At 41.8% G+C, this 26,392-nt stretch overlaps 1 protein-coding gene across 1 annotated transcript; it reads left to right on the forward strand.

Annotated features, from left to right (window-relative positions):
- The first annotated feature begins 3,455 nt into the window (after window positions 1-3,455).
- On the forward strand, window positions 3,456-25,591 carry apln (apelin). The gene is made up of 3 exons (XM_026145715.1): window positions 3,456-3,615; window positions 17,193-17,365; window positions 21,250-25,591. The coding sequence occupies exons 1-2, from the start codon at window positions 3,549-3,551 to the stop codon at window positions 17,357-17,359; spliced, it is 234 nt and encodes a 77-aa protein (XP_026001500.1). The 5' UTR covers window positions 3,456-3,548; the 3' UTR covers window positions 17,360-17,365; window positions 21,250-25,591.
- Window positions 25,592-26,392: the final 801 nt, after the last annotated feature.

Here is a 26,392-nt window from a genome sequence, read left to right on the forward strand (position 1 = left end):
AGATGCTACGTTTCATCGTTACAGCAGTTCTTTATAGTTGTTTAATGACTGCGAGGAACTCAATTTCTGCAAGTATGAAAATACAGAAAATGCGCATTTGTGCAGAAGAATGAGGACCTGAGATTGGGGGGAAATTGCTGCCCTATCTTTCATGGGGCTTCAGTGAACCCTGAACATTTCTCAGTTAAATGTCAATGTGACAAATAAAGGCAGATAAGTTAATCCACCGAGCCTCTGATTCTTGACATTTCATGATACGGCGCGCAGGCTGCTTGAGGGAAGGATCACAAAACGAGCCAAACAGAGCTTAGACTCTTACAGCTCGCATCTCATCTTTGAAACATCCTAATGAAGATGTCACACTTTCTTCCCTCCACGCTGATTGCTCCCAAGAAGCCAATTAGCAAACCAAACCTGATCTCACATTGACATGACTGTGACGCTTGTTATGATGGGGGTTTGATTTGTTTTCCTTTTCAGTAAAGGTGCGCTGCATCTGATAAGATGCTCAAGAAATGGAAGCGGAAGTGTTCGGTTCACTTTATTCAATCATCAAAAAAAACAACAACAATGCAAACAAACATCCGCAAAATTCATTAGCATTTCAGATATCTGGGGGCTTTATTTAGCAGCGGATGGTAAACAGGAAACACATTAATTGTGAATACAGCGAATAATGCAGCAAATCTTCTCTGAGATCAGGCGACCAATTTAGCCACAGCTGAGAGGCCACCTGTTGATAGTTCCTGCGGCACACGCTGACTTATCTTTGAAAGATACCTTCTCCATCATCCATGGAACACTTATCTTAGGAATGTCTGTCTGTTATTAAAAACTCAGGAATCAGGAAAAGTCGTCAGCAGTGACCGAATCCAGCCATCCACAGCATTCCTTCAACAAAAGCTTCCTGTAAACAGCCAAGTGTTTCCCGTGTTGAGGCACATGTGGAAGCATTGCTGCCCTCAGACTGTTGTTGCCAGCGCCGTGCTGCCAGGACTCGCTCTATATCCCTGGACGTGAGGCGGCAATCCTCCACTGGCACACAGTCCACTGATACACTCTAAGGAAACACCATCTGTTACATTTTCATTACAGGCTTTGCTTCAAGCTAAGACAATTAAAGCTAATAGAGTGCAAATGTTTGAGCCCATGCTGCCAACTTTATAATGTCTCGCATATTCTTATTACTATCCAACCTGCGTTTTAATGACAAGTAAATCCACAGTCATGAATTATGATCACTAGCATCTGGACTCTCCACATTCTGGATATCTGCTTCGGTTTCAGCCTTGATACCTATGTTAGCTGTTAATTTGAAAGAACTCCGCAGGCGGTTATCCTACATAGATTTGAAATTATCCTCGAATGTTGTATTAAATCAAATTCTGAATTACTCCTAACTACTCCTAACTACTAAGTGGGCTGGTAATGGCGCTATAATCCCCAGTATCTCTCATTATGTACAATTGGAAAGAATTGCCCATTCTTTCTGTCAATGATCAGTGAGCACTTCTGAGAAAATGTGGTGAACAGATTCTTTAAAGGCACTTGGGCGAATTATCTTTCAGCTAAAAAAAGGACAGGCTTGGATAAGCATCTTTAGCCCCGGGGGCTCGGCCACCCCCCGAGGTGAGAGGATTGCTTCACATGAAGTGAAGGCTTCAAGTGCTGCATGTAAAAATGGAAGGTGCTCTTGTTGTTGGATCTCAAGTGGGTGGCACAGACATGTTGCCCTCTGGGACCCGGGGCCTCGGGAAGACAATAGCCAGGCTGTGCGAAGCGGGAGATGTGGAGTTAGGGTCACGGGGCCCCTTTTCTCAGGTCTACACCACCGAAGTGACTGTTTAGTGACAACACATAGAAAAGAAGTTGTGTGGAGGATTATGGTGGGTGAGGGGTTGTCTCTGTAAGTCGTGAGCAAAGCAGGTCCATCTATCACGTGCAAGTGCAGTCCTTTGGGGGCTTATTGGAAACTAACACCACATAAACAATATTTTACATAAAAAAATCATGTTCAAGATTAAAAATTAGCTTCATTCACTAATAAGTATTTTATCATTTAAAGGCTGCAAATCTACTGAGCGTTTAATGGATCCTCCTTGTTTTGCGCAGTATAAAAGATTGTTATAGGGCGGAGTTCAGCATTACTGTAGCGTTGAAATATTCTGTATGTATAATATAATACACACAAAATTTATGGCCCTTCCTGAATGATTTTATTCCCAAGAGTCTATGGAGAACGTGTCGCCTTCAAGTTGCTCTATGGCTAAACGCGATAAGAAAAGTTCTAGTGCTTGCTTACAGTTCTCACAATTCAGGGCAAGAAATGCAACCTTTCCTGTTTATTGTCTGATAAACAGATGAAAAAAAATAAGTTGAGTTATTTTCTAGCCATGCAGGGCGTCGGCTCTCGTGCAGCTTTTGTTCGTAGAAAGAATATAATCTGTGTAACAAAATAAAACAAATGACTTCAGGGGTAGTGAAACAAATGCAAGAGATAGAATCAGGCAGAGTCTGATAAGTTTTTTCCTGCATTTACTCCAAAGTGTCACGGACGCTAACTTCAAACGGCACAGATGATTTAAGCCGTACCTTTGGCGAGACATGACTGCCAGGGCAAAGAATAGTATGAGGAAGAAAGAGCTATACAGCTGGCGGAGATACAAAAGCAGGAAAGCATGAACCTCATCTCACACCTTCCCTTCTTTCATCTACTTCCCCTTATAAGCTGGTATTTTGATTTGTGGATTCCTGGCAAGCAGCCCTTTTTGCAATTCAAAGACTTTTCAACAAGAGCATCTGTTTGGGTATTATCATAAACCTGCATGTGCCCCCCACCACACACCCTTCACCTCCCTGCTCCTCCCTCTCCTCCTTCCCTTTTCTCTCTCTCCTTCTCCTTCATCAGCCGTGTGCACTTGCATGTTTGAGGAAAAGGGGTGGAGATGGTGGGTGATGATGGGGCAAGGGGGGCTTTTCCGTGACCCACAGAGTCAATGATACATAAGCCACATGACCAACTAGTCTCCTTATCCAAGGCAAACAGGAGTGACACACACACACACAGACACACACAGAGGCACACTGACAGGCAGACCCGCAGGCTGACTTTCAGCGCATTCACAGCTCCGCTGAACTCACGTTGCCGTTTCTTTGACAGAAGAAAAGAAGAGATTCACGTTCACACACCTCCGTGGGAGAGCTCAGATAAAGACGCGCCTTCAGTCTTGGAGTGGCGCTGTCACACACTGATACACAAATACGTATTTAGACAAATACACAGGCACAGTCAGGGAGCCACCACACGCACACGCATTCCCACAAACTGACACACTCACTTCTCTCTCACACACACACACACACACACACACACACACACACACACACACACACACACACACACACACACACAGGGAGCAAACAGTCTCTCTCTCTCTCTTGCTCGCTCAGCTGCTCTCCCTCTCTCTCTCACTCCCTCCCATCCACACACACACACCACTACAGTATATCAGTGAGTGACTAGCGGAGAGCCAGAGGGGAGTGCAGAAATGAATGTGAAGATCCTGACGCTGGTGATTGTGCTCTTGGTGTCTCTGCTGTGTTCTGCCAGTGCTGGTGAGTACAGGAGCGGCCAGTCTTGTCGCTGGTCGTCTCCCTTTGCTTTGTATTTCTCTCTCTGTGTGCCTTGGGCTTGTGCAGGCAGCTGTAGTTGATCAGTTACCCAGCATGGTTAGCCTTGTGTGGGCTCTGAAAGGCAGGAATAAATATCAGCACCTGGTTGTATACAGTACTGCACTGCAGTGGTTATACTGTCTGCTATTGTACTGCCATGGCTTTTAAGATAAAGTTGAATGTGGGTTCTAGCTTGGATTGATCGTTTTCCTCCCTGCCTCACCTTGATGTGTGCTTGTAAGAGATGAAATGTGAAGAGCTTTTTATTGATGGGCATTCATTTGTTGAGCTGCTGCTGAGTGATACATATCCTGGATGTATGGATGTTTGTGGCTGTTATGAAATATAAGATATGCATGGCACATGTTCTGTAAGGTGGAGTGGTTCATTTATTGCTTGATGTATTCCATCTGAACCAAGTCCTATATAATTATTAGAGCACCCTACATATATATATGCACGCGTACCTCCCGTGGTGATGATAATGAGGACTGTAATTGTTATACGCATCAATGAGGGGAACTCAGATCCCAGATGCGTGGATTGTCTCTGGAGGGGCTCGGGCTTGATGCCTTGTCACAGTAAAATTCCGTAAAGTGCTGTTGCGTCTCTGGAGCCATTGTTAAACAACATATCAGTTCTACTGTGGACCTCAAATGTCTGCAATTTGGAACAAAAACACTGACTTGGGACATTTAAACAGCAAGAGGGCATATCCACTCTGTTAGTTCATGGAAGTAAATTGATCCTGAGGGGCGCAGTTTAGACAATCTGCAGATTTGATGCAGGTAACATTATGGTGTGAAAAAACAACAGTTAGGCCTGTGTCAATGTCTAGACTATTCTTGGGTTTATCACCTACCCACCAAGTACAGCTGCTTAGAAAAACACATAGGCAGGTTGTGCTGATATTTAATACATATGTAAGATCCATATTGCTGGATATAGACCATTTATCATAACATTTAGCCTACTGGCATGCTATTTGGACTACATTATGAAGCATAAAGGCCTAAGCGTATTCACTGTAAGAGTCCTTATGCTGCTAGGTCCTGTACAGACAGTGTTTTGAGATACTGTGTAGACTTTATGCTTTCAAGATGCTGTCCACTCCGTATCGATCCGTGGCCACAGCACTCACGGTTCCCATGCTTCCCAGCACATTCATTACAGCGACATGCTATTTTTGTCTGAGGCTCTCAGCACATGAGTAAAATGGGAAGCAATTATCTTGCATCATGGTCAGTGTCGTTTTTCACGCCCTGCGTGTGGCTAAGCATGTTCCACGCCTGAGAGCCCACCGTGCTACACCAGCGACAGGGAAAAGAAAGCTGCTGTGCCTCGGGCTTTCATGGCAGCTTATCCGTCTCAACGTTCAAGTCCTGCCGCCTATGCGCCTCTCTGTTCCCTGGCCGCTCCTGTAGTACCAGAGCTCCATTGACAGAGAGGAAGAGAGAGAAATGGAGCGAAGAGAGAGGAAGGGATGCAAGTGTGTTGCAGCGTTGATGGGTGTGGGGAGGGATGCTAGCTGGAGTGTGCCTGCGTAGCACAAGCCTCTGCTACAGTATGCGCTGTCGCGGGAAGGTGTCGGAAAAGGCTCTGCATGTAGGCAGTGGGTGTGAAGCCTTTCATCTTGAGACAAATGCTTTTCCAGTTCAGTGGGCTTTCGCTTTCTCAGGCATCTGTGCGTGTGTACATGTGTGTCAAAGAAAGAAGAGATACATAGAGAGTAAGACAGAGAAAGCATGTTTGTGTGTGTGTGTGTGTGTGTGTGTGTGTGTGTGTGTGTGTGTGTGTGTGTGTGTGTGTGTGTGTGTGTGTGTGTGTGTGTGTGTGCACTTGCAGGAAGCAGTGAATATAGATCTGGATCTGACTGATATAGGGTGGGGAAGTGTGAGCTTTGATGCCTTGATTGCATTTATGGGTGCAGATGCATATTAGCAAAAACTCCTCGCGCAACAGGCAATTCACCTAGACAACCTAAAGCTACTTCCAATATTCATCCAGCACACTAAAAGAGCTGCTGTGGCCTTCTCTATGCAATATTAGCATCCTTTAGCAGCGCACTTCAATTACCCATCCTTGAAAAGCACTCTGGCACAAGAGTAGGCTCCAGCTTTGGACATGTTGTATCCATAATTCATCCCGTGGCCGATCACTCTTCCTGCGTCTGAGGAACTTTAAAAACTGGGGTATAAACAGTGGTCAGTCTCGCGTCTGTCACAGCCTCTTAGAAAATATCAAAGCTTAATTTTTCCGTGCCATGGAAACACCCGGCCAATCTTCACCTGGGGTAAAAACAATAGCAGCTGGTTCAGACAAGCATATGCACATGCACACACAAACACACACACAGGTACAATTGTGCAGCCTGGGATGAACAGGTGAGGCTGTGGTGAGTGTGAGCGGGGCACGAGGACCAGATTAGAGCCATTATCTGGTAGAGAAATCGTCTGCTTAGGAAGGGGGCGATTTTATGAGAGCTGTCAGCAGTGCTATTATTCCATATTAAACTTTGATGTATTGTTGGGGCTGGCTGCTCAGCGCTACCAGCATGCATCTACATACTGTACTCTTTCCAGCCTCGCTCAGATGCTCAGCCAAGTGTTACGGGTCAAAAGACATGCAGCCACTCATTAAGTCACATAGAGGCATAAAAACTGGCTAGTTAGGTGTGATTATTTTGTTAAACAACATCTATAGATGTAAACCTACCGTGACCAGGAAGCTTTAAATCATAATCCCCCAGTTTTCTAAAGTAATGAAGGTGTTTGTGCCTGTGGATGTTATTACGGTGGAGAAAAGAAAAGCAGCTAAACTTTTCCAGATGTCCAGGGATAATATAATAATAGCGGGCAAACAGTTGTGTCAAAAGGGGAGCAGTGGAAAGGTTATTACAGGATTACAGAGAATCACAAAGCCTTTTTAAGGCACAGAAGCTTGTGAGGACCAGTTGGGTTTATATCGCATCCACAGGGTCAGATAAAATCTGTTTCATGAAGAACCTGGATTTCCTCTTGATGCAACCTAAGAATGAAATAGATCCAACGACCTGCAGCATCACTGTAGTTTCTCTTCTGCAAAGACAAACGCAGACATTGACTAATCTAAGCGGAGTTTGGAGTCTCAGTAAAGAGTGATTTGTTTTCCTCTTGTTGACTTCTCTGTTGGCTTAAATAGAAGCACCAGAACAATGTTTTTTATGATTATATATATATATGCACTCTGGGTGACTTTGGGACATAGGATGAAAATAAATTTGTCAGCTGTCAGCTATTTTTCCATCCTACTTATACTGTATGGATGTGCTGATATATTGCACTGTATATCACGTTCTTTAGACTGTAATTATGGACAGCCAAGAGGGGTATTGCATCAGGAATTTCTGACAGAGACAATATTTCTTACTTGGTGAAAAAAAACCATCTATCCAATATAAACAGTAATACCATCAATTAAGTGTAAAAACAGTTTGCAGGTATCTGGATTTGCTTGTTAACAGCTACAAACCCATAGTTTATTATACATGAGGTTCTCACGTCTTCTGTGTTGACAATAAGCATAAATAAGGCGTTAAACCACTGTGGTCTGTATTTAACAGCCCATAGACAGCACTGCTTTACTGCATAGATTAAAATATGCTGTTATTTTAATCTGTTTGTTAATTAACCAATACTATTTTCATTCAATATCACCCAAACATGCTTGGGTTTATGATGTGAGCTTCAGTGTTCCTTGAAGTTTCTGTGAGAAGCACATAAAAAAAAAAAACTTTCTGAGATCTGTGTAATATCACCCAACATGAGCTTTGATAATGGCATTCTGGCACTCACAAATAATTGCTCTGGAGTGGAAGTTGAGGAAGAGATTTAGTGAAAAATCATAACTCATTTGGTAGGGATATAAGGCTAACCTTTGGGTGAACACTCCCCAGAGAGGTCAGCTGTTGAAGACTTTGGCATATGTGACTGCTGTGCTGCTGTAATGTGATTCAGAACCCACTGAATGAATAAATCTACTCACTTAGATCTTCCCTTGAGAGTTAATCCAGTGAAGGGGGTAGAAAAGCAAAGGGAGGAGTTAAGGAACGTCCAAGAGACAGAAAAGAGAAGGATTGGCAGGAAGAGGCGTTATCTGGATTGTGAAGAGACAGCTACAGCTACACCTAAAATTTCTAAGTGGATGTTTCAGGCTGCAGTAATGGATAATAATTGCATTTCTCTTCTGTAAATAAGTCTTCTGTTAAGCTACATTTTCTTTCCTTTTCTTATTGGAGACCAGATCTCCTTTGAGTTTTGAGAACACAGCCCTTTAGCTTCGGATAAGCGTTAGTTTAAGGGGCTCCTGTGTTAACCAGAGCTCATGTGATCACCAGACCCTATCATCAGGCTCGGGGCACTCCTTACAACTTAATTAGAGCCAGATATTTTCAAAATCTGCCCCTTTTTCCTCCAGTGTCCAATATTAAATTGACCTATGGCTCTCTTTTTGAACATTAAGTGCTACATTTATAGTGGTTGTAGCTGCAGATCAGATTCCTGATCGCGATCTGAGTGGACATTTTTATTAACAGCCAGCCAGACCGCAGAATAAATACTGTGGTCTTTGGGAAAGCAGGTGCCTTAATTACTTTCATACTCGATTTGTAAAAAGCCAGAAAAGGAAAATATGACTTTTGTGTATTACTTTAAAGACATCATTTGTGGAAGAAGTACAAATTTAAGGACCAAACAGTTATGCAGAAACAGAATTTAATAAATACTGCTTAGAGCATTGTCGCCTCTAACATCAAATCTCTATGGATGGCATTTTGGATAGTGAGATTTCATATATGGCTAAAAGTGTTGCACAGCTGGCTGATGTTAGGCAGTTCTACCTCAGATGAGGGATTTCAGTGCTGTGAAGATGGCAGTGTGGATTGGGACTATGGAAGTGTAGCCGCACTTCTTAGATTTTGGGTTCATTTAGTGACTCCCCCACTGGGATCTGCTTAAACTCAAAGCCTCAGGCAACACGATGTGCATGTCTCACTTATACTCGGGGAATTATAGGATGTTGTGGTATACCTCATGTGGTTTCAGACTGTCATGTACCTTATGTTCTCGACTTAAATTAAGTGCTTGGAAATGGGAAATGTACAACCTCCACACAACTGGGTACCTTCAGTGACTGAGAACTCACTCATTTATGAAATCATGCATTATTCATCACAATTGCGCAGTCTTTGATCACAAATGTTATTTTCCCTGGGAGACTATTTCACACCTCCACATACATTTAAACGCTGGTCAATGAAATGATCCGCCGCTGACTGAATACCATGGATAAGGGGCTGGCCCCTCACTGAGTGCCTCTGCCTCATTCATTGAGGAAGACAGCCCACCCTGCAGTACTCAGAGCCCCTGAACATGAACAGATGTTTTTGACAAAAAAAAGGAAAGAAAAATAATATATGGAATTCATAAACATGCATCCACATCAGGCAAACAGTTTATCCTAAGAGCGGACGGAAACCTCGCTGACGCAGAAGGCCAATAAACACAGAAGTTCAGCTCACCTGCAGCACTGTGCAGCTAAATCTGTCAGTAAAGTCTTTGCAATTTTATTTCTTTGCTAAATCTGTGTGATGAAATTGCTTATTAAATTTCATTGCACTGCCTTTAACCAAATGTCATTTCTCTGCATGCCACACGCACAGTATATCATTTTTATAGGGGAGACACTTTGGATTATAGATATACAGAAGTGGAAAACATTAAAGCAGAAATGCAAGATTTACTCCTACAGATTATTTCTATATATAGGAATACCTTATTGTGAACTACTCTTTAGCATTAAGCTTCAGGTTTCTACACTATTCCTTGTAGTTTGGTTGACAGGTAACACTGTCTGATGCAATGTAGGTGCTATTTTCCTTTAATAGCTCTGAATATGCAATGGGGAAAGGCAGTGGTCTCCTTTGGCTTTAAAAGCTGCAGTGAACCCTTTGCAGCGATGTTTCTCTCCCTCTTTCTGTTTCTCTCTTTTTCCCACATCTCAAATGGGAACGCAGGTTCACAGCATGGGGGGTGATGACACAGGAGAGGGAGGGGCTGTGTTTCACATCTGATTAGTGTGCCCATGGAAACGGATGGTTGGAGGATCCCTTTGCCCTTGACGTGCAATCTCTAGAGATTAGGGCAACGGTTGGTATCCTTACCTACGTACTGTAGCTGCCATGCGCAGAGATTTACCCCCGCTGATGTTAGCGGAAACAGCAGCAGCAGCAAGCATCTCTCCTGCTCCTGCCCTCAGCTGATTGGGCACACCTAGTGGAAAGTTGTAAAAGGAAATCTCCCCTTGTGTTTACTTTATGTTTTCTTTTCGGACTACTTAGTTCATGCAGCAGCTTCCAACCTGCAGTAACCTTGTAGCCACAAATTCACCTCTTCAGCTGTAGTGGGGGCTGTGAATAAACCAACATGCAGTCAAGTGGTGGGGAGAGGCAGTGGCTTCATTAGCTGGCTCAATGCTGCTGCTGCTGCTCCTGGCCCTTTGAACTCATAGTGCTCTGATCATAGCAGACCACCAGCCTCACACCTCATCATTTCATACGCTCTCTAATTCAGGAGTATATACAGCATCACACTTCACAGGCAGCTGACATACTCAAAGGCACACAAAAAAGCCAGAAACCAGAGAGCTGTACGGTTTGTTTTTAATCACTTCTGAACCTTTAGTTCAGAGTTTTGGGGGTAACTTTCAGAGTAAGCTGGACACAGGGTTAGGTTTGAAAGCTGCAGTAATAGGAGCAACTTTTCATGCACTTTTGTTTCCTCGGTGGAGTTTGTGTAGACAAAGCCAGCCTTTAGCTCAACCACAAGCCTAGTATTATCACAGTACAACAATGCTGCATATCAAACAGTCCCCGACAGAAATAAAAGAAAGTGCTCACGACCAAAACAAACCCCCCCTCCTCTCCTCCGAGAGGAACACTCCAAGTCCAGTGGCCCACAGAGGAGGTTAAAAACACCACAGACTCAGCCAGAGGGCTGATCTGGCATTCAGACTCAGTGCAGTGAAATTTGTAAATTGAGAACCTGGTCGGTTGACAATGTCATTCTTTTTGCTCCAAACTGAGCGCCTTTCATGGTGGCTGCCATGGTAACGTGGTCTGAAAGTCGGGAAGCAATTGGTACCAGTTTCTGCCAAAGCCCAGACTTACTGGTAGGAATGCAATATGCAGCATTTCCGACACTAAATGCTGGATTGTACAGGATAAACGACAAGGGACGTCCTCCTTACTTAGGCACCATTCCATATGTGCAGGATGAATGTGTGGGGAGGCTGTCAGGCAGTGAGCAAATCCGCTGTGTGATGCTGTAGCAGAGCTGAGGCTTATTCTAGGTTAAAGAAAATGTTTGGCTTGTATCTGGCACAATTAGCACATTTCATCCTTAGCTTAATAACCCTGATCCCCTAATGTGCTTATGTAGTGGGAGCATCTCTGCCGATGACATGTCTGTGTCTGGCAGTGTGGGTTAGTATGTCTGTGGCAAAGGCGTGTCATAGAGGGATTCATTAGCTTAAGCGACTGCTCCTCTCCTTTTAGTGAATGAAGGAGGGAGGCACACGATGGAGACAGCAGGCCTCCAACGTCATGTAATAACCATGGCTACACACACCAGGGTATTTATTCTTCCTCTCTCCCACTAACGCAAATATTGTTTTGCTACCCGTAAGAATTACACAGTCCTATAATAAGCAACAACTATCTCCCTTACAGAAATAAATAATGATACCGTCCTCACATTATTGTGTATATGACAAACAAATACTATAATACTAGTCCCTGTTTCATTTGAGCCTAAATGAAAAAAATGTTGTTAAGCAGTGAGGAATACTTTTCTATTATTAATGTTTAAGTGAAGTTTATAAGACTTTTGTAATTGTGTAAAAGAGGACAAGAGCTTTAGTTCTGTGTCTCTCATTTAATCCAATAATGATGCAAACAGGCTTTTAACCCCGAGAGACACAAGAAATAAGACTAAGAGTCTCCAGCTGTGCTAGCTGCTCATTGAGGCTGTACTTTGAGCAAAATACTACTTGTAGCATCTAAACGATAACACTAACATTCAGGGATAATTAGCATATAATGTTTATCTTACTTTAACTAGTCATTATTGTAACATTTAACAGGATTAAAGTCTGTGTGGGTTCTCAGTCATCCAGGTCATAGTAATCTAAGGAGGTTGGAAAGAAAAGCAAACACATTTTCTAAGGTAACAGGATTTAAGCACTTTACATGAAGTACAACTGAGAATGATGGGAATGTAAATAATTTTGTGAAGGGGCTTACATGGAAAGTTAAAGACAACCTGTTAAGATTTCTTTCATTTCTATATTTCTATACACTTTGAGCATCCTTTGGGGAAAAATCTCAGGCTTCAGACTGACAGGTTTTTTTTCTGCTTCTGGCTTTGTATGATCTCAAGAAAAATAATATTCTTAATATGAGTATGTCAAGTGCACAGCTCTGCCCCACCCACCTGCCGTTTAAACCTTATGTTTGCGGGGGGCACCCAATCAGACGAAAGTTGCTATGAAGAGGAACTGGTGTCGAGGAGCTTGTTTCAGACTGCAGGGTTGAAATCGGTGATTAGTATGATAAAAATAAGGATTATTTTGAACTGTGAATCATGCAAAGCTGCTCTAGGAGAGTCCAAGAATAAAAATATAGAACTGAACATGACATAATATGTTCACTTTGAGGACTCATCCTCATATAGGATCAAACATTTCAACTTACAAATAATAAAAGTCTTGTGCAAAAATTGAGACCGGTACTTCTTGGTCATGTTGTGGTGTTTCAGTGATTGAATGCAAAAAAGCACTTTTGGGACAGCAGAAAGGATTAATCCTCGGGACGCCATGAATTTCTGTAAAATTGTTAATTATAATAGTTGCTGACATTACTTGATAATCCTGGACATTAATGAGGTTTTTGATGCCCAGAGAAAAATGCCTCTTCACATTCCCCATTCCCATTCTGCCAGCTATTTGTTTACAGCTTGATATACATCGGTACAGACTGCAGCGCACGAGGCACAGATGTGTCAGATGAGTGATGTAGGGACAGCGATAAAACAAAACACAGGAGAGATTAGATTTGAAAAGCCCAGCCAACCGTGAAAATGCATCTCTGAGATTGCACACAATTGATTCATAATCAGTGCGACTGTGAGCGATGAGGCACAACGAGTAAACAAACAAATAAGATTCAAGAGGACAGCAAATCAATTTGAGGTGACAAAGAAAATTAAACACAGCTACGATTACATTTTAGTAGCCATTCTTCACTGTGCCTGTTTACATTTGATGCAACAGTTTCTAATGAACACAGCCCCCCCTGTATACTTGTTGCTGTAGACTCATGGGCTGGTTTAATCTCTTATGTCCTAGTGGCAGAAAAACCATTACGCTGTAGCTGCATTTACAAGAGCAGACATTTGTTATGTGGTCGTTTTGGCAGTCAATACACACAAATCAGCTTTACAACTATTAATAAGCAGCTCTGGCCCATTTGCTGTGCTGTGTTCCTGCACTGACACAGCACTGTGATATATAGGTTGCTCTTGCCAGCTATGAGGGCAGCTGATGAACTTGGCATTAAACCAGAGGACAGCTATTTCTCTTCTCTCTTCTGACTAGATGGACAAGTCCTGGAAGATGTATGTCTCTCCAGGCTCCGTTGATGGACTGCTGCAGAATCAACAGGGATAAGCTGCCAGTATTCGACTTTTCGCCTGGCTGTAATAAGACAGAGCACCAGCTATCACAAAAAAAAAAACACAACATAACAGATATCACCTTAGGAGGTGGTGAAATTAGGGCTTGGAAATAGGGAGCAGCCCAGCTGCTATTCATCATTAGTCTTTTTCTCCTCCTCTACCCACCCTCACTCGTGCTCACTCGTGGCCTTCTTAAGCAACAGCATCGACAATAAACAGTCATTCCTGAAAATCCTTCTTTATTGAACTTTAATTCGGAAATTACAAAGTGTGGAGATTTGAGGGCAAAACTGGGGCTCCAAGGTCATCCGAAGTAGAGATTAAGAGGCTTCTTATTGTGAGACATATACTATCCTGCCGTTTTACTGTTGTGCCAGCTGGACATAAACACGTGAATGTCTCATGGGAAAAGATCAAATGTGATACCACAGAAGCTGGATCCAATTTCACAGCAGTAAGATAGCTGAGATATCTTTGTTTATGGAGATGAAATATGTGTTATCCAATGATAAACTTGCCATGGAAACAATCAAAGGATCTTCTGCAGAAGCAACAGATGCTGCAATAATCATTCTGCAGGTATTCCAGTGATCCTAGGCTAGCTGTTGATGTATGTTGTTTCTGTCACATTTCCATGCGTTGCCTACAAGCTGCAAGAGTTAACCTATACTGCCAGTGTTATCACTGAGGCCCAGCTTATTTTTAGCAGCTTTCATTGCACTTCTCCATCCCATAGGCACATTGTATGAGTTGAGATTTGTCAGGAGAATCACAAGATGTTCTCCTTTCAAAACCCCAGTGCCGAGCAGTGGCTGACAGCTTGCCATGGTAGGAGACATCTAAATTGTCTCATTATGGACCTGGGTTATGACAGGCTGAGCCACCCGGAGAGGATGATGAGTTGTGTGAGCTGAGGTACAATTACTTTACCATCTTGCACTGCAGTGTGTGTAGGTCTGCACAGTGACTGACTCCATGTGTGCTTTGCAGCACTTGTTAAAGTAGTCCATCACTCAAAGATCAGCTGCAGTTGGGCTTTGAGCAGAACTGCAGGCACCACTGTGAGACATAAAAAGTCAGTATGTTTTAAGTGGACTGCCTGCTGCCCTCTCTAAAGCTGGAGATTGGAGGATTGCAACCCCCAATTTAAGGTTTCTTCGTAACTCAGAAAATCATGTTCACTTCATAGAGCTATCGGGCAGGAGGACAGAAAATAGGCAGGGTTTTAAATGTTTAAATCCTGACAAAAACCATGCACCATTTACCCATTCCCAAAACCGTTGTCATGTCTTCCACCTCCAAATATGACCACCCAGCCACGTTTCAACTAACTCTGTCTCTAAAAAACTGTACAAACAAGTTCATTTCAAGCATGCTGAAGACTCCCTCCATTGTGATTCTGTGTGTTCTGTGTCCAAATGCCGAAGGTGTTTCAGAGGTGAATGAGGAGAAACAGGACCTCCCTATAAAACTTCTGTTAGCCTCAAAATCTTCTCAAACACAGAGAGTATTAACATTCAATCCCCTGGATTTGAGAGAAATGAACCGAATGCCTTTAGAATGAGTAAACGTTCCTCATTCACTGTGTCTGGAACAATAACAAAAGGATAATGCGCAGATTAGTGCTCCAAGGGGCAAAGATGTGCTTTAGATGCGGAAATATGCAACCAAGACTTTCCCTGCTGCCAATGAATTAGCCCACTGTTAGCGCACAAATATACTGTGTAATATGCTTGCCGGAGAAGATTAGCATGGAAATGCAACTTGAGATGTCTAGTGTTTCAGGGATATACATTAAAAACATTCAACAAGCTGTCTGGCTTAGTCACGCCATACACCATTATTTAAACCTGAAAGCTAGAAACCCTTCTCTATTTCCTCCTTTTCAGTGGAAGCTGGTCTTTTAAAATGTCTTCATAAAGCCACAGCTGAAGGTCATTAATTAATAAAGGCTGCAGAAAGACTGTTTTGAATGCTGCTCTTGAAGAAAGTTGCCCTCTATTCAACCACACTGATCTTAGCTATTAGAGAAACTTGAGGGTTTTAAATGCAGTTCTGGAGGCAGTCTTTAAAGTTTCAGACAGACAAAATCCTCGGGGTCACAGCTGTGCCGTCTTCATTTAATATCATGACTGTGCCGCAACCAAACCGATGGAAACAGTCTTAAGGAAGCAGGGAACTTAGCATCATCATGGCTTTTCTAAGCTCCTCAAGTGCTGTCCTCAGTGTATTTTCTGCTTTTACAAGCCTATGCAGTCAACTGGCTGACTTATCTTAAGCTGCGTCCTCACCCCAGCTCTTGTAAAGGCAGGGAAGGTCATTCTCTGGGGAATTCTAAAAATGGTGCCAGTCTCTCTGAGGAGGGGAGACGGGAATGTCATGACCTCATGTGAATAATGTCAATCAGCTTGTTTGATGAGAGACACCCAAAGAAAGGAGGAAGGTTGGCAGTTTGGAACTGAAGAAATCTTTTTCTTATGGGTAGATGAGGTTGCTGAACAAAGTATTTTACTAAAGCAAGAAAGGTTCACTCTAAAACCCCCAATCTGTCTTTGGGGCTTTAGCTTGAGATTACACCGTGGTATGGAGTTTATAAGGGATGGTTATTTTTGAGGCAGAGGAGGGATTTAATGAAAGAAACTATTGTGTTTGGTTAGAAGGACCTAGAGTTTTTCAAGTATGACCTTTACTACAGACTACAACTCACAATATCTTCCTCTTCTACTTCAATCTGAAACAAAATGTAAGTCAGCCTTTTCTGAGTCCTTCAATCTTTACAAGTCAGAAATCTCTAGAGTGCCCATGCAATCAGTGTGCAGCTCCATTTCAGTAACTTAATATTATATGAAATTAATGGTTGGTTGCACACATCCATTTGTTAGTTAAGATGAAAAATGCATCACTGTGTATGTAATACCTGTATTATTTGCTGGTATGACATTTAATCACTTTGACATGTCCAAAGCCCTTTGCTGCCTTTACTCAAATTTTACTGGATGAACAAACTGGGTGTGGTGTGAAAGATCACCCATGATAAATATTATGTTACACACACAAAGATATGCAGCAAAATATTTTAAAGAAAAGATCTCTTGATCCCCAAAAAGAGGTTGGGAGTGGGGGGGGGGGGGTCTCTGCTAGTTTGTAATAGGTTGAAAGGTCATAGAGACACTTAGGGTGGACCAAACCATTAAAAAAATGGAGTTGGGGGATGAAGCGCTGGGGGGGTGGCTTAAGGGGATCAGGGCACACTTATTGAGAGATGACTGAAAACATCTGGGTTCACTCTCATACACACATTCACAGGCACTCTGTGAGACCCAACGCTGTTAAACCCATCCCCAAGAATGGATCAAACACTGCAACGAGATGCACCTCCACGAGTGTTGGTGCTTGTTTGTAATCTTGAGGGAGGGTGACAGAGACATGAGACATGAGGGTTTGAGGGGTTTTTTTGCTTCTGCCAGGGCCGTGTATCTGTTATGCTTTCCTTTGGACCACACTGAGTTGATGAACTACAACACTGGGTGGGCTTAGAGAAGGCCACACACACTCTCTCACACACTTATTTATGTCTATCTCTTCTTTCCTCATCTATTACCAATGTGATTCTTCTCTGCATCCGGTGACATATTTTCTTAGGCTCTGATGGACTTGGCAGATATCCTGAATGAAAAAACACTGTGAAAAACCATCATCAAGACAATTTTCAGGTGTTAAATTGGTCTTTTCTCTCTGTGTGTCTTCCAGGTCCCATGGCCTCCACGGTGCATGGCAGAGAGCTGCAAGATGCATCTATGGTGAGAAAAATGGTCCAGCAAAACTCTGCAAGGGGCGGTCAGACCCACAGACCAACCAGCTCGAAGAGAAGACGCCCACGGCCCCGTCTTTCCCACAAGGGGCCCATGCCGTTCTAGAGCAAGGTGAGTTTGTCTTTAACTGACCACTCACTAGGCTTTGTTGACGAAATGCTGCTACAAACCCATAGTAAAACAGTCGAATTTCAAGCAGTAAAAGTCTTCTACTCTCTATGGATATCTTGTGGAAAAAAACAATGTGCTAATCTCTGCTGTGTTTGCCCATTAGACCAATTTTCTGTCAAGTCAGAGCTCCACATTTCTCCAGAGAATATGAGCCAATACACCTCCTGATATATTAAATTCTAACTGCTGACTAGTGAGGAAACCCAACTTCACAGAGGAATTTCTAGGGGGAATGTTATTTTGAGTCCTGGAATACTTTGTTGGCAGAATCCCTTTGGATGTTTTGGATTGAATGGGAACTTAAACTCTTACAGGAATACTGAAAACTCTGTTAATGACAGCCAGACTGAGCTCCAACACAAGGATGTTATTGTTGGCAAGCAGATTATTAGACTTAGCCCGCCAGCTTGCATGATTTCCTATTATGACTAAGGTGGTTTTTAAGTCTACCTCATTTATTTCCTCATACAGTAGAAAGATATACTTAGAAATCTTACCTTTGAGCCAATTCAGCTGGAACAAATCTTTACTGTCCACCTGGTTAAGTCAGTTAAAACACATTTTCCTCAAAAATAATACTCTGTAGAGCCGGGTTTGTGGGTGGCACCATTTTTCTTGCGAGGGGATGTTTAACTTGCTGTCAAATAAAACAAGGCTTTGTATGAAAAAGCTTTCATCCAAGATCTGAGATAACATTATACTTATCACTTTTTCACATTGATCAGAACCAAAACAAACTCTGCGTTTCAATAAAAACCAGATAAAGCTTCAATGGGAAACTAAAATATACCGCGGACATTTAAATAACATGATCAAATTTACAGAACATACAGATTTAAATTTACTGATGTCAGCATGTCACAGCCTCAGACGCCGTGAGAGGCAAGACACAATATCCCTGCAGGAGGTGTCGACTATACAACGCTGACCTGCAGAGGTCCACCATAAATTGAATCTGTAGTGAGAGGAGGCTGCAGCCAGAGTGCGTCAATGGATGGTTAATCAGTTTTAAGAAAAAAGGATCAAAGCTGCAGAAGTTTGGAAGCTCTTTTCTTTAAAGTAGCCATTTTTACAATCATAGGTGATTATTTTTCATTGTACTTTTCTAGATTTAGACTTCCTTTGAACTCATTCCAGAACTCTAAAGGTGAAAACAATGAGTAAGGACCAAGCCAGAGTAGTTTGCACTTGAAGGACAGCATGGGTCTTACAACTTCCCTCGGTCTGCCAATAAAATGTGAGAATCCTCTCTGAGTTGAGTGGTCAGAGCTTATGTTCAGTGCCAGAGTTTTAGCCAGATAATGAGGGGAGCTTCGGGAAGTTGTGAAGCTCTGTAAAAGTGAACGGCTCAGTGAGTCACAATGCCGTCTCCGCAAACACCACTTAAACCACAACAAGCTGAAGATTTCCTTTTTTTGTTCACTTCCCTCTCTGGCTCCCCTCATTCTCGCAGAGTTCATAGTTCGCCTCATTCATAGATTGCTCCCCACATACCATGCCAATCCACCCCCACAGTGGGAATCGGGCTCTCCATTAGCAGCATTTTAGTGATAGCACTACCAACCTTCACTGAGTAAATGATCCAAAGAAAATCAGAGCTCAAAGTCTGAAGTTCTTCAGTCCCAGTTTGTTCACAGCCTGACTGAAGGAATTAAGTCTTCACAAGACCTGATGTCTCACATCAGTCCGTCCAACAAGCAGCTTGAAAGGCTTTGCTCTTCCTCGTGTGTCCTGCTTTCTTCTTCAGTTTGTGCTGATGATGGGAAAACCACCTCTAGCAGCAGCTGGAGTTGCAGTTTGTTCGATCAAAGCTTGAGTTCAATGGATATATCCAGCTGAGGACAGGACTCTTACACATGCAGGCTGTCTATGGATTTGTCGTTACTGGCCTAAACTTCATTACCAGACTATTTATATCAAAGATTAAGAACAGTTATTGCCCTGGCATCATCCATCCTCCAGCTCTGAGCTATTTAGCAACATCACCCCATTTCAGTGTCAACAACAGCTCGTCTTTTATTATCTATGACACCAGAGGCAAAGCTGGATTTTCTCATCATTACACATTCCAGATGTGAACCACTCTGAGAAGAAAGAGAGCGACCTGGGTCATCTTCTTTGAGTAGGCTCAGATCAAACCATGCTATTACAACTCTTGGATCTAAGCCATGCCAGTGACAGTCTAAAAGACGACGGGATATTTTAGATTTAAAGCCAGAGGCAATTTGTGAAAACCCCTGGTGGCCTTGAGTGTGAGAAAGCTCAGTGAATGAATCTTTTAAAAGAGTTTCCCATCAAAACAATGTAAATCAGGTCTGCATCTTCTCCCATACACTCACTATGTGGTAGAGTATGACTTCAAAAGGGCTGCTGTACTGAGATCATACACCAAACGGGGCAACAACAACAAACAACAGTACAGCTCAGTGGTGATTAGATATACCATACATCAGGTCTCAAGGCATTGCATGACCTCAGAAAAATGCTATCACAAAACAAAAACAGGTTCTTATCAGTGAATGAACCTCGTTGTCCGAGCCTTCTGAAATGATCACAGACCAGGAAAAGATAAAAGATGCGGGAAGATCAAAGATTTCGTCATTGTCAAGAAGTGATCCAATGCCCCGAGCGCAGTATAACGTTGGGATTGTGTTTCACAGCAAGATACACAATTGTTTTTCTTACTCCCTGCTGCATCTTCCAGTCGAAGGCAGTGAAATCTGGTTGAAACATGTCTGGGACAGACTTATATTCTAGTTTATCAAGCGCAAGATAACACAAGGTATGACACATCGAAAATTTTAGAAACTAAAATGTCTTCACGTGAGTTGAGAAGTAGTAAGAAATCGAGTGTGATGACCTTTAACACTGCCAAAAACACACTTTTTAAACTCGGGAATATATCAATACATAAAAATATATACAGAAAGACTAAGATACAATTTTTATCATGAAGATACCTCTGTTTATATGGCACAAAGAGCTAAATTATCAACAACAAAGACTAACAAAATATTAGTACTAGCAACAGAAAACGATTAGGTTTGATGAATAGATGGATGGATTTAATGCCAAAATTACGGAGCCTATATTTTGCTAATAATAATACATTAGCAATACTGCATTTACAGAATAGTAAAACTGAAAATTAAAAATGATTTTAACAGTTAGCGCACACTGTTAACAGCATTGTTCATAGCATCGTTATCATAGAACATAAATACAAAATATTACAAATTTAAACCAGATGTCAAAGCATAGTTTCGTTAAATAAATCTATTAGACATATATGTTTTTATATGAGGAAATAGTAATTTAAATGACATTGTATATTTGTAAACCAGACTATAATAATATAAAAAATATTAAATTTTAGTCAATTATCAGTTTGGTCAAATCTCCCAACACAGCAAACATGTTGAGTCCTTGGTGCGTGTTTACTGAGACTGGAATGTAAACGTGGCGGAGAGACAACTGCCTCCACGAAGTGGTGTGATATCTTACCCCTGACAAACACCCTTAAAATGATCCTAATCAAAAGGCCTCAGAGTAAACTAACACTGAACTGAAAATGTCAAATAAGTGGAAAATGAAAGTAACCCTGGGTCGCAGTGAATTATCCCTTCAAAATAAAACAAAAACTAAAAAAGAAATTGGTTAATCACTCAATATTTTTTGTGCATTCATCTTCACTGGCTGCATAAACTGAGGCAAAATGTTACAATAGTCTTAAGTTAATGTCTGCATGACTGAATGGTTTTCAGGAAAAACAGACGGCAGGGGCTCATGAACTTTCTTTTCTGTGTCGTCTTCCTGTTTTGCAGGCACTGCTTTGAGCGCCCTCCCCCAGGTTCTGATTTCTATGCTCTTCCTTTGCCTTGGGGGGCCTTGCAATGAAGGGCCTACGCTTGCCCAGCCTGAAGAGTGATGTCCATAGCACCTGCTGGTTCTTCAAGCAACTCTGTCCACAAAAAAAATCAGGACAAGCCGCTCACCCTCAGCTCTAGGAGGAACTGGGGGCAGGGAAGGGGGGGTGGGGGGTATTGAGCCCGAGCTATCAGACTCTATTTCTCTGTCTCTCTTTTCTCTCTCTCTCTCTCCCTGACTACTTATCTATCTCTGTCTTCTCCCAAGTGTTTTTTTTTTCTTTTCAATTTTCTTATTATTTGCTTAATAGAGCCCAATCATAGCAATCTCCCTGAGTGTCTCACACACTTTGCATGACATGTGGTGGAGAGGGAGCCTGGTCAAAACAATCTGAATCCTAAAGCATCTGTCCCTTCTCCACGATGCGGTATTCCCACGTCTCGGATCCAAGGTTCCTGCAGCCGCTGATTTCATTGCTGTGTAGCTATTTAACGGCTTTACCGTCGGGTGAGGGCGCTGATCATGCAGACGGGGCAGTGTCAGTTTTAATAGTTGGCAAATATTAAGTTCGCTTGTGATACTCTGGATGTCTGATGCGAAAAAGGAATAAAAAGGTTTTGTTTGAAACGGACGAGCAAAAGCGTCACAACTTAATAACATCACTATCATCACTTAATTATCATTATTAATGGTGCTTTGTACCTCCTTATGACAGTACGTCCACATGCAAAGCAAAGACGGACTAAAAAGAGAGCACATACTATCAAAACAATCTAGTAAAGTGACAGAATAAGTCCTTCATTTAGGAGATTCTTTAATCCAAAGCTATTCTGGTGTTTCTGAACTCATTAACACCTTGGGAGGCGGGGTTTACGGGCGTGCTCTGTAACATGTCCCACCTTGGATGAGTCCTTTGACCCCAAATCCCAATCCTGTCCCCAATCCCCAGCCTTCTCACCACACCGCTGCCCCCGTGCAGCTGCTCTACACGACTGTTAACTGGCAGTGGCGGTCTGCTCCACCGACAGGCCGCCTTGCCTTTTAATGAAGTGCCAAATAATAACCTTCTCCACAATGCTGCCAGGAGCGAAGCAATGAAAGGTTAGGGCGAAAACGAGAAACACATTACCTCTTGTTTGAAGTCTTGATACACTGACACATTATGCATTTTAAATTTCTGCAAAGAGAAATCCAACACAAGGAGGACAAGTTAAATTAGACCAAAAAGAGCTCAGTTAATATGCCGCCGTGATCAGCCTACCACTAGTGCTCTGGCTGTTTTAACATTCAGCATATGGCTGGTTTGACCCTTTGACCGATATCTTTCACTGACAAAAATGCTATGCCTTTCCATCATACTGGAATATATTACTGTTTATGTTTATTTCTGTGTTATAGTTTGATTTCTTTTTTTCTCAGGGTGCTGTGATAGAGGCTTGTACTAGAGCAGTCTATTTTGTGCATTTATTTAACAAGACACAAACATACAATACATTTAAAACGTATATGAGCATATTTTCGTATATTGTATCTTTACTCTCCCTCGTATGTATACATCAATATAGCCATGATTTATTCCGATTCAGTCACTTAGTCACGATCCTTTCCCTACATTATGTTGGGTACAGTTGCCTTCCTGGTCTGCCTTTCCACAGCACAGGTGGTCACGGCTTTGATCATTACACTCATTAAATCCTAGAGTTAATCTTTCTCAGATGGATCTCCCCAAGGTTGGCCAGGGCCACTTAGTCTGAGCTCATTGTTAAATTGGCTTAGACAGAAACTGCACCCTTCCCCCTTTGCAATTTCCGAACCCCCTGCTGATTCAGTGTGTAACCATGTAACATATTAGGACTGTGACCTGTAGAAAAAGACACCTTACAATCCTTTGTTGTTGTGTATTAGCTGTGCAGAGCAACTTGCTAATTGCTTTTGTTTTCTTTAATCTGCTCCAGTTCAATCAGCAAACTCATTTCTTTCAAATCAGTTTTGACCACATAAGCAACTGGCAACTGATTAACCTAGATTTCCAACACTTTTCCCCTCTCGCCATGTCTCATGCAAATATTATAATAAAATGCAGAGACTTCTCAGTCCCAGCGTGAGATGCTTTTATTAAGAGAGCATCTAACATCACAGTGGTAATCCACCCAGCCAAGCTCACCTTGATTAAAAATGTATTAAATCCTAGGGCACTGTGAAGTGTAATAATTTCAGTTCCACCATTATTTTTTCATACCCTCTCAGACAGAGATGTAGATTTCATTAATGCTCCTCGGGAGTGAGACAGCTTTGCTCAGGATGTCTCATGTATTATTGGGGATGATAGTAAGGAGATATGAGCTGAGGATGAAAGTTCAAAGCCACAGGAGTTGGGATGCTGGAAGTAGACTGGGTCATGACACGGGGTTCAAATCAATGTTTCCCCATCTCAGAAGTTATTGTTACAGAGCCGAGCAACGTCTGTATCCGCACTGTTTTTCATGAATGTATCCTCACCATTCGCACCAGCCACGCTGCCCTTTCAGAGACCAGAGCAAACCGATGTTTATGTACAGAACCCTTTTTAAATCTCGGCCTGGTTATCAGTTGAATCCAAAAAAGACAAAAATCAAAAGCCAAATATCCCACTGATCCAAAGCCTCCGATGTCAATGAGTCCCAACAAATAGACGTGGCTTTGCTCCAAGACTTCTCTGCATGGGTTTGCAAGGCTGCACTTTTGCAATTCCATTATGCTGCTGGAAAAATACACCCTGAAAACAAGACTCTCTTGGTATGGAATGGTTTTCCAGTGTATTGTGACATTTTTATTTTTTTTTGTCTGATTCTTGTCTAGCTGGTTGTCCAAAGCTTACTTTTTTGAATACAGTGTGAGAAGCTGTATCTTTTGTGGATGTAACAAAATAGAAAAGTAGTCTGCAGCACAATATGTCGTGGACACGTGAAAGCTTTCAGGCATTCTTTTCTTGTAGATCATAGCCCACAGCCCTCCCCTGCACATCAGGTTAATGGGCCTTGTGGTGTGGAAGGACAAGCACGTCTAGGCTCAAACTGAAATGGTAAACCAATACATTATGCTCGGGGAGCAAAACCATTTTCCTTAATGGTCTTTTCCAGCAAGGCTTACACAAGAGAAACGATTCCTATCCTCTCAATGTTTCCTCTCCAGTTCCTCTTCTCTGTGACCATCACAAGGCCTGAGTAATGTTCCTATGCACTTGTTAGCATGTTTTCCTGGTAGAAAAATGTTTGTTCTGAGAACTTGCCCCCTCTGTGTTTAGTTATTTTCGTCCAAATGCATTTGGCTGGGAGTGTGTAAGGAGTGGGGATGAGCAGAGAGATAGATGTGTGTTACTGGTGGAAATGAGAATAAGCTAGAAACAGGTTTTAAAATACGAGCTTAGCCATTGATCTCCAATAGCTATCGACACAAACCGCCCTGCCCCGACACACACACTCACGCACAAAAAGATTGCAGAAAAAACACACGGTTTTTATTTTTTTAAACCTAAGATTCCTCTACACTGAACCAAACATTTCACTCGTTGTGGAAGTGGCAGACAGCACATTCCATGATTTTACCTTAGCCCATCAAACTGTATCATGTTGGCCTTCAGAGTGGGTGTCTGCAGGATCGAGTGGCTGATATTCAATCCAATGCATTCACAGTTTTTCCACCGGCTGGGCAATCCAAAGGATAACTAGATTTTATCTCCCGTGAGAAATGACTACGATCTGTCATTATCTTGGAGCCTCAAAATGAGACTTCCTACACCCAAAATAGCACAGGCCCCTCCTGCCTTGATTGCGACACGTTCTCCATCTATGTAACCACTGTGTCAAAAATCAGCTACGTTCAGAACAACCTTAGGAGAAACGCAGTGTGTAGGCTTACACACCATCGCAACAGTGTTACTAGGTCTCAAGCAGATACCATTTGAAAGACGATGTATTACTCCTGAAACTTATATCCTGTTTATGGTGTGTGCTCATATTACTCACCAGGCCAAATGTACAGTCCCTGTCTCTGTTTTGATGTTGAACTGGGCAAAAATAAATGACATAAATAAATAAATAAATAAATAAATAAAACAAGTGTATCAGAAATGGTTGAAATACTGTGTACATATTTGAACTTTTGGTTTCTAATTTATAAAAGATAAGCTTTAGCTCTTGGAGTACTTATTTTATTTTTCCTTTCATGCGTAGCTTTGTGTTTTTATTTTCTATTTCTGTAAAGTGTGTAAATATATCTTTATGATAATAAGTAATATTAAAAATCTTATTTTAAGAAAAAGACTGTGTCCTGTGCTTTTTTTTAAAGGAAAACTTCACATTGACGAAATAAGACAAAGAGTCGACACCCATGGATTTAGACACAGCTGTGTTATCCAGATATGTCTGTTATTGGACGCTGGATGAAAAGTCAGTTACTCACCAAAATTAGCAGACTTCATCCTCTGACAAATTTAAACTCCTGTACAAAATGTTCCCATCGACTAATCTTGTAAGGGTAAATATTTTCAAAATAAGTAAAAACTTTAGATTCTTGTCATATCTGGTGCTTGTGGATATCCTTTCTCTAATAGTAATGAAATACTTCAAATTATTGTTGAAATATTTCTTTAAAATATGAAAATCTGAAGCTGATGTAACTGTTACAGAGAACCCACACAGACTTCTATGAATTTCATAGCCCCCTTTTTACATAATACCATTGAGTATTCATTGAGATATTTCAATCTGCATAACAGTGGTGGTCAACTGACAATCAAACTGAAATGACGGTTCCTAGCACCACATAAATTATGTTTATTGGCTTTGTAGCTCCAGCAGTCACTTATATGATGCAAAAAATCAGACAGAAGCCATCATGCAAATAATTGTAGAAGAAGCACACTGCAAACCTTAACACTCAAAGTAATGAAATAATTAAGTAATGTAAACTTAATTTTTTAAGAATAGTCCTACTAACTCAAATAACACAAGATCAGCTAACATTTCTTTTTTCATTTGAGTTAGTTTAACTTATTATTTTTAACTATTTTGCATATTAATTACCTGCTACTCAAAAATACTTTTTATTACTTTTTTGATT

Source organism: Astatotilapia calliptera, chromosome 2 (genome assembly GCF_900246225.1).
Source record: "Astatotilapia calliptera chromosome 2, fAstCal1.2, whole genome shotgun sequence".
Lineage (NCBI taxonomy): Eukaryota > Metazoa > Chordata > Actinopteri > Cichliformes > Cichlidae > Astatotilapia > Astatotilapia calliptera.

What these genes read in the sequence shown, in the direction of transcription:
- apln (XM_026145715.1), top strand. Translation starts at nt 3,549, where the DNA reads ATGAATGTGAAGATCCTGACGCTGGTGATTGTGCTCTTGGTGTCTCTG. An exon ending in GCTGTGTTCTGCCAGTGCTG is followed by an intron (nt 3,616 to 17,192) that starts GTGAGTACAGGA and finishes TGTGTCTTCCAG; the next exon opens with GTCCCATGGCCTCCACGGTG.